The sequence below is a fragment of the Lepus europaeus genome, chromosome 20 (genome assembly GCF_033115175.1).
Source record: "Lepus europaeus isolate LE1 chromosome 20, mLepTim1.pri, whole genome shotgun sequence".
Taxonomy (NCBI): Eukaryota; Metazoa; Chordata; class Mammalia; order Lagomorpha; family Leporidae; genus Lepus; species Lepus europaeus.
In genome coordinates, this window is record NC_084846.1 from 34,922,209 (window position 1) to 34,937,336 (window position 15,128).

General features: G+C 41.6%; 1 protein-coding gene across 5 annotated transcripts in view; it reads right to left on the bottom strand.

Moving 5' to 3' along the window:
• Positions 1 to 15,128, bottom strand: part of PDE1C (phosphodiesterase 1C) — a 398,369-nt gene that overhangs the window by 101,237 nt on the left and 282,004 nt on the right. For all 5 annotated transcript variants that reach the window (XM_062179212.1, XM_062179213.1, XM_062179211.1 and 2 more), the window contains 4 exons: positions 13,279 to 13,461; positions 11,940 to 12,006; positions 6,739 to 6,855; positions 2,790 to 2,930 (listed from right to left, as the gene is read on the bottom strand). In XM_062179212.1, coding sequence (XP_062035196.1) covers positions 2,790 to 2,930; positions 6,739 to 6,855; positions 11,940 to 12,006; positions 13,279 to 13,364 — 411 coding nt within the window. In that variant the 5' untranslated portion in view covers positions 13,365 to 13,461. The remainder of the gene's footprint in view (positions 1 to 2,789; positions 2,931 to 6,738; positions 6,856 to 11,939; positions 12,007 to 13,278; positions 13,462 to 15,128) is intronic.

Here is a 15,128-nt window from a genome sequence, read left to right on the forward strand (position 1 = left end):
ACAGATAGTTTATGAATACTGGAAATTAACTTCTCACAGTTCTTGAATCAAGATTCCATCAAATCCAGTGTCTAGCATAGACTCACTTCCTGGCTCACCAACTAAACCTGGCTGTGCCCTCACACAGCTGCAGAGGGGGAATGTGGCTCTCTGCGGCCACCTTTATAAGGCACTAATTCATTCATGAAGGTCAACCTCCGTGACCTAGTCACCTCCCGAAGTCCACATGTCCTAATAGCATCACATTAGGGGTTAGGATTTCAACATAGGAAATTTGGATGGACACAAACATTTAGCCTATAGCATCCTGGAAAAAAAGATACCCTAGCACATAATAAGTATACAATCAATACTTGAGTTCATTTTTTACACTAATCAGTTGCACTGATAAATTTGTTTTCACAAATACCACATGTAACTGTAACTTCAGTAGATATTTCAATTTGTACAGTAAGAAATACCTTCCCATATTAAATACATTCCCACATATTAAAAATTAAAATTAAATTATCCTCTAAGGTTGTGAAATACGTTACATGAATTCCAGACCCAGGCTATGTTTGTTAAATCCTGTTGGACATTTGACTGGTATTGTGTTTTGAATTTATAGATTAGTTTGAGGGAAATTGACAATTATACAGCACTGAGGCTTCACTTTAAAACTATGGTTTTTTCTCATTTAAATGGAGACCTTTTAGTTTTTAGAGTTTCCTTTTTATCAGTTTTGAAATTCTTTATATATTCCTACATTTAAAATATAGATATATAGATATATAGATATATTTACAACTATAAACTTCCTATATCAAGAATAGCTTTTTTTAACTTAAATTTTATTGGTCTTTTATTTGATCTCAGAAAAAAAAATCTAAATTAGATCTAGATATCATATTGTATTACCTGAGACCTCAGAGAAATATCAATAACAGAATTAATTGTTAATTATTTTCTTGAAAAGTAGAGATGGAGATGGACCACCTCCAGTTCATTCCCCAAATGCCTCTACAGTGGCTGGAGCTGGGCTAGGAGCCCAGGAGCTCAGTCCAGGCCTCCCATGTGCATGGCAGGAGCCACATACTTGAGCCATCACATGTTGTTTCTCCCTACAGCCCACGTCAGCATGCCTCAGTAGAAAGCTGGGGGCAGAAGTGAGCCAGGACCTGAACCGAGACCCTCTATTATGGGATGTGGGTATGTCCCAGTTGGTGTGCCAAACACCCACCCCTGAAAAGCAGCGTTAATGTGGACCTCTTTATTCTACTCTGTGCTTTCACAGAACTACCATTACATGTGACATTTGCTCTAAGTTCCTGATATAAAGCCCTTAGCAAGCTAACCAGGTTTCCCTTGTAGTGCTTTATGTAATTGTTTACTTATTTATTTACTTATTTGAAAGGCAGAGTGACAGAGATGGAGAGAAGGAAAGAGAAATCTTTCATATGCTGTCCTGAGTGTCAGCCAGGTCTCCCATATGAGGGCAGCAAGGGCCCAAGGACTTAGACCATCATTTCCTGCCTTCCCTGGCACATTGGCAGGACAATGCATCAGAAGCAGAGCAGCTGAAACTCCAATACCAGAATACAAGCATTGCAAGTGGCAGCTTAACCCACTGCGCCACAATCCTAGCCCCGTGTTTGTATAATTCTAAAAATTCCTTTATAAATATTTGTAAGAAATAAGTTCTTAATAGTGAAGAACTGAAAAGATAGAGGTTTTGGGAAAAGTCTTCAATGTTTTCATAACAATAATTCCAACTGAAGCAGAGTATTTAATACTTTTGGTACTTTATTCCTAATCATCAAATATCCTAATCATCAAAGCACTTCTGTAAGTTGAAATGCTTTTCACCATTTTAAAAATGAGAATCTTGACTCAGAGCTCAAGTAATTTATCATAGGTCACAAAATCTAAAGTAATTAAGCAGGGATTTAGATCCACCATATCTAGCTCCAAAGCCCTCACTCCTCCCACCATTTTCTATTTTCAATCCAGTGAGATATGAGACAGTCCTTCAACACTCCCTAGTGGAAAAGATAACAAATGGGCCTTGGGCTTATAGGCTAATTGATAACCATTCACAGACTGTCTCTCTGGATGTCCACTCTGAAGGAGACTTCAAAATATCATAGAGACCTGTTCTTGTCAGTGGAAACTTTGTTTTTTAAAATGAGTGACTTATATCTGGGCCAAGAAGGTATTGGCACAGATAAGAGTTGGACAGACCAGCTGATAACATGGACTACAGAACAGAAGCACAAAACATCTTGAGCTGAAATGTTGGGACAGAGCAGGGAAGAAAGGAATCAAATGGTTAGAAGTAAAGATGAAGCCTGAGCTTAAAATATACCAAATTCATATAAATAAAGTGTGAATAAATAAAATGTATAGTGGTTTAAGACAAAAACTCACTTTATGTAACATAGTTGCCATGTCTACTTGGTACAATTTCAGTAGTTGTGAATGCCATTGTTAGTATAGCAGAGGCTAAGAGAACCACTCTCCAGATCTGGAAACATGTATTTGGCTTAGCTTCTGTAATTTTATTTTAATAAGGTATAACCTAGTGAGGATATGAGTCATAACCAGATAACGATTTCATTAAATAGGATAGAGAATATTCCAGAGGCAATAGGGAATTCCAAGTTCTCCATTAAGGATAAATAACCCTTGGAAATAGGAAGTCCACAGGACAACATTCTCTTGGGGGCTCAACCTCATCAGGACGGGAACATCTACGATTTCCATCATGACACCTTTTGCATATTCTAAGAGTCCCCGGCTGTACTCACCGCTACTCCTGTCTTGTAGAGGAGGTAGTGCACAGTCTGCGTCACGTCAGCCGCGTGCATCAGGTTATGGTAAGGATTTTTATGCTTGCTGTATCCCACTTCTAGGGCTTCCACAAACGAGACAAGGGCAGAAATGGGGATCTGAAAGACAGCAGCAAGGGTAATTCACTACAGACCCAAAAGATGTGAACTCACTGTGTCAGACACTTGCTCTACCATGTTCACAATAGCCAAAACATGGAATTAACCAAGGTATCCATCATCAGATGAGTGGATAAAGAATATATATATATATATATATAATATACATACACATATATTGTATTTATATATGTATATACATATATGTACATATATTATATATGTGGAATATTATTCAGCCGTAAAAAAATAATGAAATTCTATCATTGTGGCAAAATGTTTGGAACTAGAGGGCATGTTGAGTGAAAAAAGCTAGATGTGGAAAGACAAATACAAGATGTTCTCCCTTATATGTAGGAGCTAATTTTTTAATTGCCTGTCATATTTCAGTTTTACTGCAAATATAGTATCTCCTCAAGTCTTGTTTTAAATCTTTATCAAACAAACTGATACAAATTACAGACTACCATACTTTAAATGCTCTGTGGTTATTTTAAAATGTATGAGTGAAGTTGAGCACCTTTTCATTTGATTGTTTATAGCCCTTGCCTATTTTCTTGCTGGGCTATGGTGTTCTTACTTTTCATTTGTTATATTCTTTATTTAGTAGAGTATTAAGCCTTTGACTATAATGTAAATAAAAAATGTTATCTCAAAAGATAAATAAGATATGAAGTTTTAAAAAGATTCTATGGCACATTGACTGCGCCTTTCGAGAGGCACAGTCTATCAATTAGGACTTCACACAGTTAATGCAAATCACTGGGGAAATTATCAGATCATCTGAAAACTGAACAAGAAGCCCCAGATTCAGGAATAGTCAACTCTGAAAACTGTTCTTTGTTCTGCAGTTCAGAGACCTGGGGGAATGACACACAATCGGCTCAAAAACATTGACATGCAAAGCCATGGTTTTGGAGGCACACTTTTGTTGGGGACTATGCTACTTATACTTCTTGGTCCACATCTCCCCACAAATACTCTTCTCACCTAATCCCAGGGAGAAGAGGTGGTACACAGGACACCAAAGAGTTATAAACAATACCGAGGAACCTAGAAACAACACTAAGAATTAGCACCAGTTTATGGAATCACTTACTATTTCTGATGTAGTATCAGTGAAATGAGAGCTTCCCAACTGCGAGTCGCCAATAATGAATTGCAAAGTAATAAACATTAAGAACATAGCTTGTTCCTATTTCCTTATATAACAGACTATCTCATTATGATTTGGAGTTTTAAGGCTTTTTTTCTTTTTCATTTCTTTTTTTCTTTTTCATTTCTGTTTTTCATGTGACCAATACATTCAACTTACATTTTTTTGTGTGTTTTAAGATTGACTTATTTGAAAGGGAGAATAAAAGAAGAAATCATCCATCCACTGGTTCGCTCCCCAGGTGCCCCCAAAAGTCAGGGCTGGGCCAGGAGGAGCCTGAAACTCCATCCAGATCGCCCACATGAAGGGCATGAACACAGATGCTTGAGCTACCATCCACTGCCTCTGCAGGCACCTGAGCAGGAAGCTGTGTGGGCGGCAGAACAGCCAGTACTTGAACCAGGCACTCTGAAACAAGATGCAGGTGGCACAGGGGACAGCTTACCCCGCGGGATCACAACACCTGCTCCCAACCGGTCCTTTTAAAGGACATGGTTTTCAGAAAGTCAATTTTTCTATCAATACTGGGGGCATCTTGTGCCTGTTTTATAATTTCATACTTTAAGATATTTGTATACTTTCTTTCTCCACACAAAGGAGATATGCTGCATAGTATATGTTCATTCATTTCCCAAGGAATAAAAGATGTGGAGCTATCAGAAAGTCAGGATAATATCTCCAACTAGCCTAATGGTTTTTTCACCTCAAATACATAAAGTATACTTGGCTTCCTCTTCTATGTGGCAGAGAGTGAAGAACAATTGCAAAAGGCAGAACAAAATAACGGGAGCCTGGAAAATGCATTGTCCTCGTCTCCTGGATCAATTCCAGGGTTTAGGGTAGGTTGTCTCATTTAAAGCTGGGAGAAAAGGAGACTAACAATGACCCTGGTAAGAAAAACAAGGGCAATGCTTCCAAGATTCCATGACTGTTTCCTTGGGCACGTTCTTCCAGGATTTCCATTTGTGGATTTAAAAAAAGTTAAATTTTGACATGTAAACACTGTACATATTTACAGAGTACTCTGATGTTTCAGTACATGTATATGTTGTCTAATGTTCAATCAGGATAAATAAATTTATTTCTTCAATCATTGAACCTCTCTTTATAGTAACATTCAAAATCCTATCTTCTACATAGAAGATTATCTGTAGTCACTCTACTGTGCAAGGAAATCCCAAAACTTCTCACTCCTATCTAGCTACACCCTAGTGTCCATCAATTAACCTTTCCCCACCATTTTATATTTCCTCAACCATTTCCTCACCATTATATATTTCTTTAAGATTTTATTTTTGAAGTCAGAGTTACAGAAAGGGAGAGATACAGAATTTTCATCTGCTGGTTTACTTCCCAGATAGCTACAACAGCCAGCCCTAGGCCAGGCCAAAACCAACAGTTTCTTCTAGGTCTCCCATGTGGAAGGGAAGAGCCCAAACACTTGAGCTGTCTTTTGCTGCTTTCCCAGGCCATTAGCAGGGAGCTGGATCAGAGGTGGCGCAGCTGGGACACAACAAGGCACCCATGTGGGATGCTGGCCTCACAGGCACCACACTGGCTCCTTCACCATTATACTTTTAACTTTGGTGGGATCACTTTTCTTTTTAGACTCTACATATGAAGGAGATTGTGTGATACTTTTCATTCTGTGCTTAAAAAAATTAAATATAATCTTTAAGGACTCAAAGACAAACCCATCACTTTTAAAATGAAGATTCAATGAACACGGGCATCTTGAATTCTTGGGAGGAACACAGGCAGTGAGAGGGCTGTGTGTGCACAGGAGCATTGCAAACGCAGGTGCAAAGGGCCCCCAGCAGCTGCTGAATTCTCACACAGGCTCTGATGCAAAACAAATGAAGGACTTCAGGATCCTATCCGGAAAATCTGCATGGTCATTTAAGACATACATATCCAAACCCACAGCCCTAGGAAAATGTTAAAGAACCTTGCTGTCCAGATAAATGAGTATGTTGTAGAGGAAAAAGCCTGCATTTTCCAGATGCTCATCTCTCTGATGTGAGAAGTGAGGAGCTGAGCCATCAGAGGTAGGCAGATGGATACACAGGTCAGCTTGAGAACCTGGCTCAACTTCAAGAGGCTGCAGTGTTAGAAGGTCGAGGGGCTGAACGTGGGAGGTGATCTGTGCTCTTTAAAGTTGAAGAGTTAATCAGAGCATGAGTAGCTGAGAAACACCAGTGATCTCTGAGATGCTAAAACAGTATTTGTTTGAATGAGCCAGGCGGTAGGAAAATGAGTTTACAGAGCCAGTGGGTACTTGCTCTGCCCCCATTACTGTGTCTCTGGCAGCAGTGGTCCATACTGCACACGGTCAGATGGAAACGGGACTTGTGGCAGCAGCTTCAGGGTAGCAGGCCTGTTTCAAGTCTGGGAATGCACTTTCAGGAAGACAGGGATCCACATGGGCTCCGCAGACTCTCCTCTGCCAGGAAGACCCACCACCAACGGTATAGCAAACAGCACCCCTGATGCGGGAACTCACAGCAATGGCTGTCCGTACTGTGCTCCCCGAGTTACCCAGGCCAGTTTTCAGACCACATGAAACAATTCTCTGGGTCACAGCCTAAATGTGGCGTGAGGATAGGCAAAGCTGAATAGTATACTTCTTTACCTGTTGAGTTAGATACTGACCTTGAAACGGCTAATCAGGTCATAGCGTGTGAGTAATTCATAGAAAATGAATTTCAGTGCATGATCTCCACTGGCCTCATTGAGGGAAAAGACATCAAAGGACCACTTGTCCACATCCTGCAGACCATGGGCAGGAGAAAGAACACATTAGCCCCCACTGAGTTAGACAGCCATCAGACTCCCCCCCAACTCCCACCCCACAGCCCTCCCCAAAGGATTTCACAGCCCAAGACTCCAACGCCCTTTCCATCACACACAATTTTTTTTTTTCAATCTGGCAGTCCTCCATAGCATTTACCATAAAAAAAAAAAAAAAACAACTAAACAGACTTCTAATAATAGTCTTAATTTACTGAGAGCCTACTCTACAGAAGACATTATGACTGGTGATAAAGATGCAATTTTCTGAAAAGAAGTGGTAGGTATTAGTCACATTCTATAGACGAGAAGTGGTTGCTATGTACTTTCCATAAGACCCATCATGAGTAAGTACTAGGAGAGCAAGTGGGAGCAAAACACACACTTGCTCACTCTCACTTAACTTAAAGCCAAGCTCGGGCTTTCCATAAAGCCCACCAGCTACAGCTGCTTACCAATCAGAGCCCAGTGTACTTCCCGACCCCTGACACCAGTCAATGTGTTCCTCTTGGTCTACAGTTAAGAATATCAACTCCTTTCAAAGAGTTCAGAAGTGTGCATCAAATAGAACACAAAACAAGAGGCCAATTCTGTCTAAACTGCTGGAGTGTTCATTTCATGTGACAGAAAAAAGGCTACCACTTCTAGAGTCACCAGTCCAATCTAGTCCTCAGATCTGTAAGTCACTTGACCAAAAAAAAGGTAAAAGTCAAAGTAAGACTGAACATGCACCTTCTACATGAGCCATCAAGTTCTTTTGTCCACAAACAGCTACTCCAAAAATAGAAGCATTTTTGGTGCCTTTTACTTATTCTGCATTACTAGCTGCTGGTGGAAGTAGCAAACAACAGTATGTTGCAGCAACAGCTAAAAAACACTTAGTTTTTCATCTTGAGTCTCATTTTCGGAAATTAAAGATAAAAAGATGTTTTGGGGCAGGAATTAGCCCAGCACATAAGGTGCCCATGTCCCATAACAGAGTATTTGGTTTTAGTACTAGTTCCAGGGGCAGGTGCTGTGGCATACAAGGTTAAGCCGCCTCCTGTAGTGCCAGCATCCTGTATGGACACTGGTTCGAGTTCCTGCTGTTCCACTTCTGATCTGATCCAGCTCTCTGCTAACGCACCTTGGAAAGCAGCAAAACATGGCTCAAGCACCACTCTTGTGGGAGACCCTGAAGAAGCTCCTGGCTTCAGCCTGGCCCAGCCCAGCGGAGGCCATTGTGGCTATCTGGGGAGTGAACAAGTAGTCTCTTTCTCTCTCCCTCTCCCTCTCCCTCTCAAAAAAAAAAAAAAAAAAAAATACTGGCTCCATCTCCCAGCATCACCCAAGCATCCTGCTAATACAGACCCTAGGGAACAGGGGTGATGGCTCATGCATGAGGGGTCAGGAATGAGTCCTCGATTCCCCGGCTTCACCAGGGCCCACACTCAGCTACTGCAGGAATTTGGGAAGCAAACCAGCAGGGAGGGGGTAGAGGGGATCATGTTCTCTCATTCTTGTTCACATACTCTCTCTCTTTCTCTGCCCATCTCAAGTAAATAAAAATATTTCTTTTTTCTTTTCTTTTTTTTTTTTTTTTTTTTTTTTTTGACATGCAGAGTTAGACAGTGAGAGACAGAGACAGACAGAAAGTCTTCCTTTTTCCATTGGTTCAGCCCCCAAGTGGCCACTATGGCTGGCGCTGCACCAATCCGAAGCCAGGAGCCAGGTGCTTCTTCCTGGTCTCCTTGCACCCTGCAGGTGCAGGGCCCAAGCACTTGGGCCATCCTCCACTGCCTTCCCGGGCCACAGCAGAGAGCTGGACTGGAAGAGGAGCAACCGGGACAGAATCCGGCGCCCCGACCGGGACTAGAACCTGGGGTGCCGGCACCACAGGCAGATGATTAGCCAAGTGAGCCATGGCACTGGCCAAATAAAAATATTTCTTAAACATGAAAGATGATTTAATGTTCCTAAGACTTTCACAGACTATTTCGGGTTAAATCATGAAAAGGAATGCCACTTTGGAGTAGGTGCTGTGCAACATGAATTTACTGGTTAAATGAGAATTATCATAAGTTACACTGAAGCATTGGACAGGGATAAGGAACACGTATTGACCCAAGGCTGACAACGAGGATCTGTGTAAGAATGCACTGACTGAATGCAGGGTGTCCCAAGGTGCCCTGCAGAGATGCTGGCATCACTGACTCCCACTGCATCCCAGCATGATCCATCCACCCCAATCCAGTTCCCCTCTACATATTCAAGCTGTCAAAATCATTCAAGGCCAGTAAGAGTCTTCCTCCCAAATCTAATGCCACTTGGTGGTAGATCCAAATAACAACCCCATGGACAGCTCCGAGTGATCCTACTGCCAATACATGGCACTGTAGCTCAGTGACTCAAATCTCGCCACTGAAGACCCTGCTAGGGCCAGACCAGAGTCAGCAAGGCCAGTGAAGATTAACCTGAGCCTGATGCTTTGCCTCGGTTACTGCAATCGGCTCTGCCATGACTCTTGGCCATGTCTGAAACTTAGCCCTGGGAGAGGCCACTGACAACTCGAATCTCCAGAATGAGTAATAAGGATAACAGCTCTATCTCTGAACATGTGAATGCTTTCAAAGTAAAAACAAGTTCTATTCTGATATCAGGACTTGAAATGGGAACATAAATAAGACAGTGAGACACGTGTCCTCTTTGGATCCTCATCTTGGGGAAAGCTCAACGGACCCTCAAATTTTAATGTTTTTCAGAAGTCAGTTGGAAGGCTCAGTAGAACATGGATTCTCCAATGGAGAGCTCTGAATAGCACTGGCATGGGACCCTAGAATCAGCATCTAACTGGCCTCAGACTAGTCTTTAACTTTAACCAAATTTTGTCCAAAGCAAATCCCATTGGAAAAACCACATGAGCTTCCTGTTCATCCGAGCTAAAGGAGGCCGGAACCTCCTCACTTCCTCTCCCTGTCAGCCTGGAGTCTGTCCAAGGTGGCACTTCTGAGTCACAGCACATGACAGACGCCCTCTGGAGCAGGGAGCATCCTGGCATGTCCAGTAAACCCAGCCCAGAAGGCCGGAGACAAACACCTCAAACTGTAAACTCATATGTATCAAACAAGAAAAATAGAACAAGATACAATATATTCCAAACCTAGAGATGAATAGTGGCTAATGATTCTGACTCAAATGTCATTTTTGGCCATGTTCATATATTAACCACAAGTGAACATGTCAGTAGCGTAACGGTTATTTTAGTGAATTATATTCTTTGTCTTTGGGGAAATTTTCTGTAATAGAACAAAACAGTAGTGATCCCACAAACTGCTGGAAGTGGGGTTCAAATAACCTTTTTTCTAGCAGGTACTTCATACAAAGAGGGAAAAAGAAATCTCTGATCTCTTCAATTCACCTCCAAACCATTGCAAATAAAACCAGAGTCTGGGGAAATGAAAAAAATATTACATTGTACTTTAAACTTCCTCAGTAAAAGAAGTAGCAGCTTTAGCCTCAATGCACATATCGGGGAAGAGAAGCAACTTCCAGACACAGAACATAGTGCTTGTCTGGATCATCCAAGTCCCCTTCCCTCCCTCAGGATGCGTGCATCTGAGAAGTCCTTGTCCCTAAGTATAAAATGACAATGTGTGCATTGTTCCATATTCTGCACAGAAAAAAGTCTTCGCTTAGGAAGAGACTGTCAAAATGTTTACATCAGTATACCCATCTGCATTTATGTTCACGATAAAGGAACAAATTAAAGATAAAAGATGCCATTTAATGTTTCTAAGAAATGCACTGAACATTTCAGCTTCAATCACAAAAAGCAACGCAACTTCCTACTGAGTGTTGAGAAACATCAGGTCTCACGAAGAGAATCCATCAAGTAAATGGGAAATACTGCAATAAACTACACTGATGTATTGGGCATTGGAGCGGGGGTTAAACGGGAGTGTTTTAAAGCATGGGTCTTCTCACTGTTTCCTTTCTGAGTATCCTTTCTGCTTTTAAGATGAGTTAAGAAGAAGCAGAAAATGTAGACAGAAAAAGAGGTGAAAATGGGTATATATTTGGTCTTTCAAATTCAGCTAAAGAATGTCTGAGACAAGAAAAAGGATGATGAACTGATGATCCTAAGGGGCTCGTTCCTGATAGCACACTAATCAAGAAGCACTCCTACCACCAATTGAGTGAATAGGTAACTATGTTCTGAAAATAACCTTAGATAATAAATTTTTCAGGTTTTAGTGAAAGACACAGCTTTAGCAAGGGTCAAAGAACACAACGCGTGAGTGAATGGCCAACTGCACGTGTAGGCACTATCCACACACAGCCTCACCCTGGAATTCAGGAGCCAGATCAGTCAGCACCTCTGGAGTACACCCAGATCACCTGATCTGAATGAACGCTTGCTCAGAGCTATGCCTCTGCCTTGAGCAATAGTCTGTACAACTCCAAGAACTTGCCTGACCACAGAGTGACTCTGTCGAATTTAGCCCATTCAAACTGAAACAGCTCTGGCTTCCACAGAAATATTTGACTGGCTGGAAGTTTCGGGAAAACAGAAGGGTACAAGGTCTCTGGGTCCTGCGTTCATACCGTGAAACGTCAGCATTTACTATGTGCTGCACATTTCAATATCAAACCTTAGCTCTGTCTAGAACTAACTGTCTTTAATAAAAAAAAAAGTACCTTGCTAAGAGTTTCTATAAAATAGACTTGAACTAGGTAGTCACATAATGATACAACCACCAGAGATCTTCCAAATGTTGAATATTTCTATCTATAACACGTTTGAATGCCTATGGCCAAAGTCAGATGAATTTCATAATACCAGATCACTGTAAAAAGCTTAAACTATTCCAGGGAGTAGAAGGGAATGAAACAGAATTTGATTTTTAAAATACTAGGAAGATGAAGGCTAAAAAGACAGTAATATCATTTAAAAAGAAAATAATTAAAGAATAAGGAATAACTGGGAAAAGTACTATACATGAAAACCTCTTTTATAACAACAAATTTAACTGCCCTCCTTATGAAGAACCACACACACTGTAAAATCTTCTCACTGGTGTTACCTTTAATGCTTCAATAACTGCTGGTGGGTAGCTCAGTCCAACCATGTTTGATGTCCGTCTATACATTCTGGAAAAAATCAAAAGGAAAAAGATTTAACATGGCATTTTACCAATCAAGATCAGCAGCGTGCAGACTCACGCTGAGCACTGGGGAACAGGGAAAGTCATGGCTACTGGTGTCCCAAGGAACCTAAAACTCCTTTGGCATTTTTCATAGTCAATTACATGGCCGATCCGTTAAACTTAAAAAATAATTAAAGCAACCATAAACACATAAACCATTGGGAACAAAACAATAAGATTATGTGCCCCAGATTAGAAATCACATTATTAAAGGAAGTCATTTCAGCTACTGGAGAGAATCATAATATGGCATGGGCAGAACACAGCACCTGAGTGTGAATGAAGACCTCTGAACAACTTCAGAAAAGCCTGTTCATAGGAGAAGTTAAAAATGAGTAAGAAAACAGTCCTGGGTAATCGGTGAATTCATCAAGGCATTTCTAAAGCCAGTAATTGTGCCATAAGGGTCATAACCTAGTTTTGGAAGATATTTCAGAATAAAGGGTATAATTCCAATTCAAACAACCAAACAGGTAACAAAATTGAAGTCCCATGGGGAATTTGAATGCTTTGAATTCCTGGATCAGCAACCTGAAAACAGCCCCAATGTGTTCTACATACAGACACCATAGACACATCTCAAAGCACTTTGTATGACGATTTCCTTATTTCAAAATTAGACTGGGTGTGAGATTTAGTCGAAGATGCAGATGAAGTGCTCATGTCCCACACTGGAGTAGCTGGGATGATACCTGACTCCAGTTTCCTGCTAACACAGACTCTGGGAGGTGACAGTGACAGACAGCTCATGTAATTGGGTCCTACTCCCCGTATTATGAGCTGTAGACTGATTTCCCATCTTCTGGCTTTGGCCTCACCCAGCCCCAGTTAATGAAGGCATTTGGGGAGTGAGCCAGTGGATGGAATCTCAGAATCAATCCATCCATCCACCTCTTTCTCGTTCTCTTTTTCTCTCTATCCCCTTGCCCCCTCCCCATATCTGCCTCTCAAATCAATATTTTATATAAATAGAAACTGAACTTAAATCTTTTCTGTTTAATAAATTCTGAGCAAAGCCCAAGGCTTGTAATAATGATGCTACAGAGATTAAGAGATGTCTTCTTGCCATTTATCATACAAGACTGCATTTCCACCCAAAGTTCAGAGTGTTCACAAAGCTACCCAAACTACACACTGGAGCAAAGCTTCCAGCTGCCAAGCTCTCACGTGACTTTTGCTGATGGCACTGCTGAATGGCCATGAATGACCCTCTTACCTCTCCACAAATATCCCAGCCTGCACTGCGTGGACGATGCTCTTGAACCTGGGCTTCTCCTCACTCCTTCTGAGCATCATGCCCATCTGCCGGGTGAAGGTGGAGGCCAGCCAGTCTCGGACCTCAGAAGGCACGGCATCCGACTGGATGTCACTGAGCTCATCCTCTGTATCCAGGAGTCGCCTGAGCACAGGAAACAGAACCAGGGTGCACGTTCAACCCGAGGCCGGAGTCTCACTGAAAAGAGCTGCTCCTCTCTACCCCAGCTGCACACACAGGCACAAAGCACCAAATTAGGTGACACCCCCAAAACACAATGCCTTGTTGGTCAAGCTTATTCCTACTGCTGATATTTCAAGATGGCTCCCTCTACACGCTGAACAGAGGAACGAGGAGACCAGAGAAGGCAAGTCTATAAGCGGCGCGGGCTCCAAGGGCACCCAGCATCTTTATTTCTAGAATATCTGTGGTATTTGAGGTGAATTTAACCCTTCCACTTACAAAATGCATTGAGGGGGCATGTGTGTGACCTAAATGTCAGTTAAGACTGCTTCCTGTACCTCAGTGCCTAGGCTTTGATACCTGCCTCTGGTTCCTGGCGGCAGCTTCCTGCTAATGCAAACATGATGACTCTGGTTTCTGGGTCTCTGTCACCCATATGGGACACCTGCATTGATTTCCAGCTTGGGGCTTCAGGTGCACCCAGGCAGGTATTAGCAGGGTAAATCAACAGAAGGGAACATTGTCTCTCTCTTTCAACCTCTCAATTGCTGTGTGTGTCTGTGTCTATGTCTTAAATTTTTTCAAATGTATTCAGAAGGGGCCTATAATTAATGCTACAGGGCCCACTTATATATTAAGTTATTTTTGGGTGTTCTGGCACAGCAGGTTAAGCCATTGCTGGGGTTACAAGGCATCTCCTATGGGTGTGCCAGTTTGAGTTCCAGCTACTGCACTTCTAATCCAGCTCCCTGTTAATGTACCTTGAAAGCAGTAGATGATCCTGCTACCCACCTGGGAGATCTGGGTGAAGTTTTAGCTTCAGCCTGGCCCAGCCCTGGCTATTGCTGTCATTTGGGGAGTAAACCAGCTGATAGACAATCTAACTCCCCTCCCAACTCTGCTTTTCAAGTAAGTAAATAAATATTTAATAAAGGATACTTAAAGAATTTGCAAAGTACTATCCTAATCACAGCGACTCACTTCTCTGAAGTAATGAAAACAAGTAATGTCAAATTTCTAGTTTTCTGGGATGTTACGGAAACTTAACAGTCTAAATTCAAGCAAAATTTCCAAAATACTGCAGCTCTATATTTGAGCACAATAGTTTCAGTCCTCTGATAGCTGTGTTCATAAAATAAAACATCAATTTTTAAAAAAATTATTTGAAAGTCAGATTTACAGAGAGTAGTAGAGAGGGAGATTCATCCGGGTCTCCCACATGGGTGCAGGAGCCCAAACACTTGGGCCATCTCCTGCTTTCTAGGCCATTAGCAGAGAGCTGATCAGAATAGAGCAGCCAGGACACGAACTGGAGCCCATAGGGGATGCTGGCACCACAGGCAGCAGTTTTACCCACTGCACCACAATGCAGCCCTCTAAAATCAAGGCTTATACTTTTACTAAATCCTACTAAGAATAAACAATAAACAACAAAAGCAGGTGTCAGTGTAAAAGTGATTTCCCCCTTAGATATACTGACTGGAGGAAAGGGAAGAAAACCTAACATTTGGGGGAAAATGTGACATCAAATTTCTTTAAATTATGAACAAAACATATCACAAAATAAGAAGAAAAAGAAAAGAACCCTACAATTCTTAGTTTCCAGTGAAATACTTGCAGATTGGAAT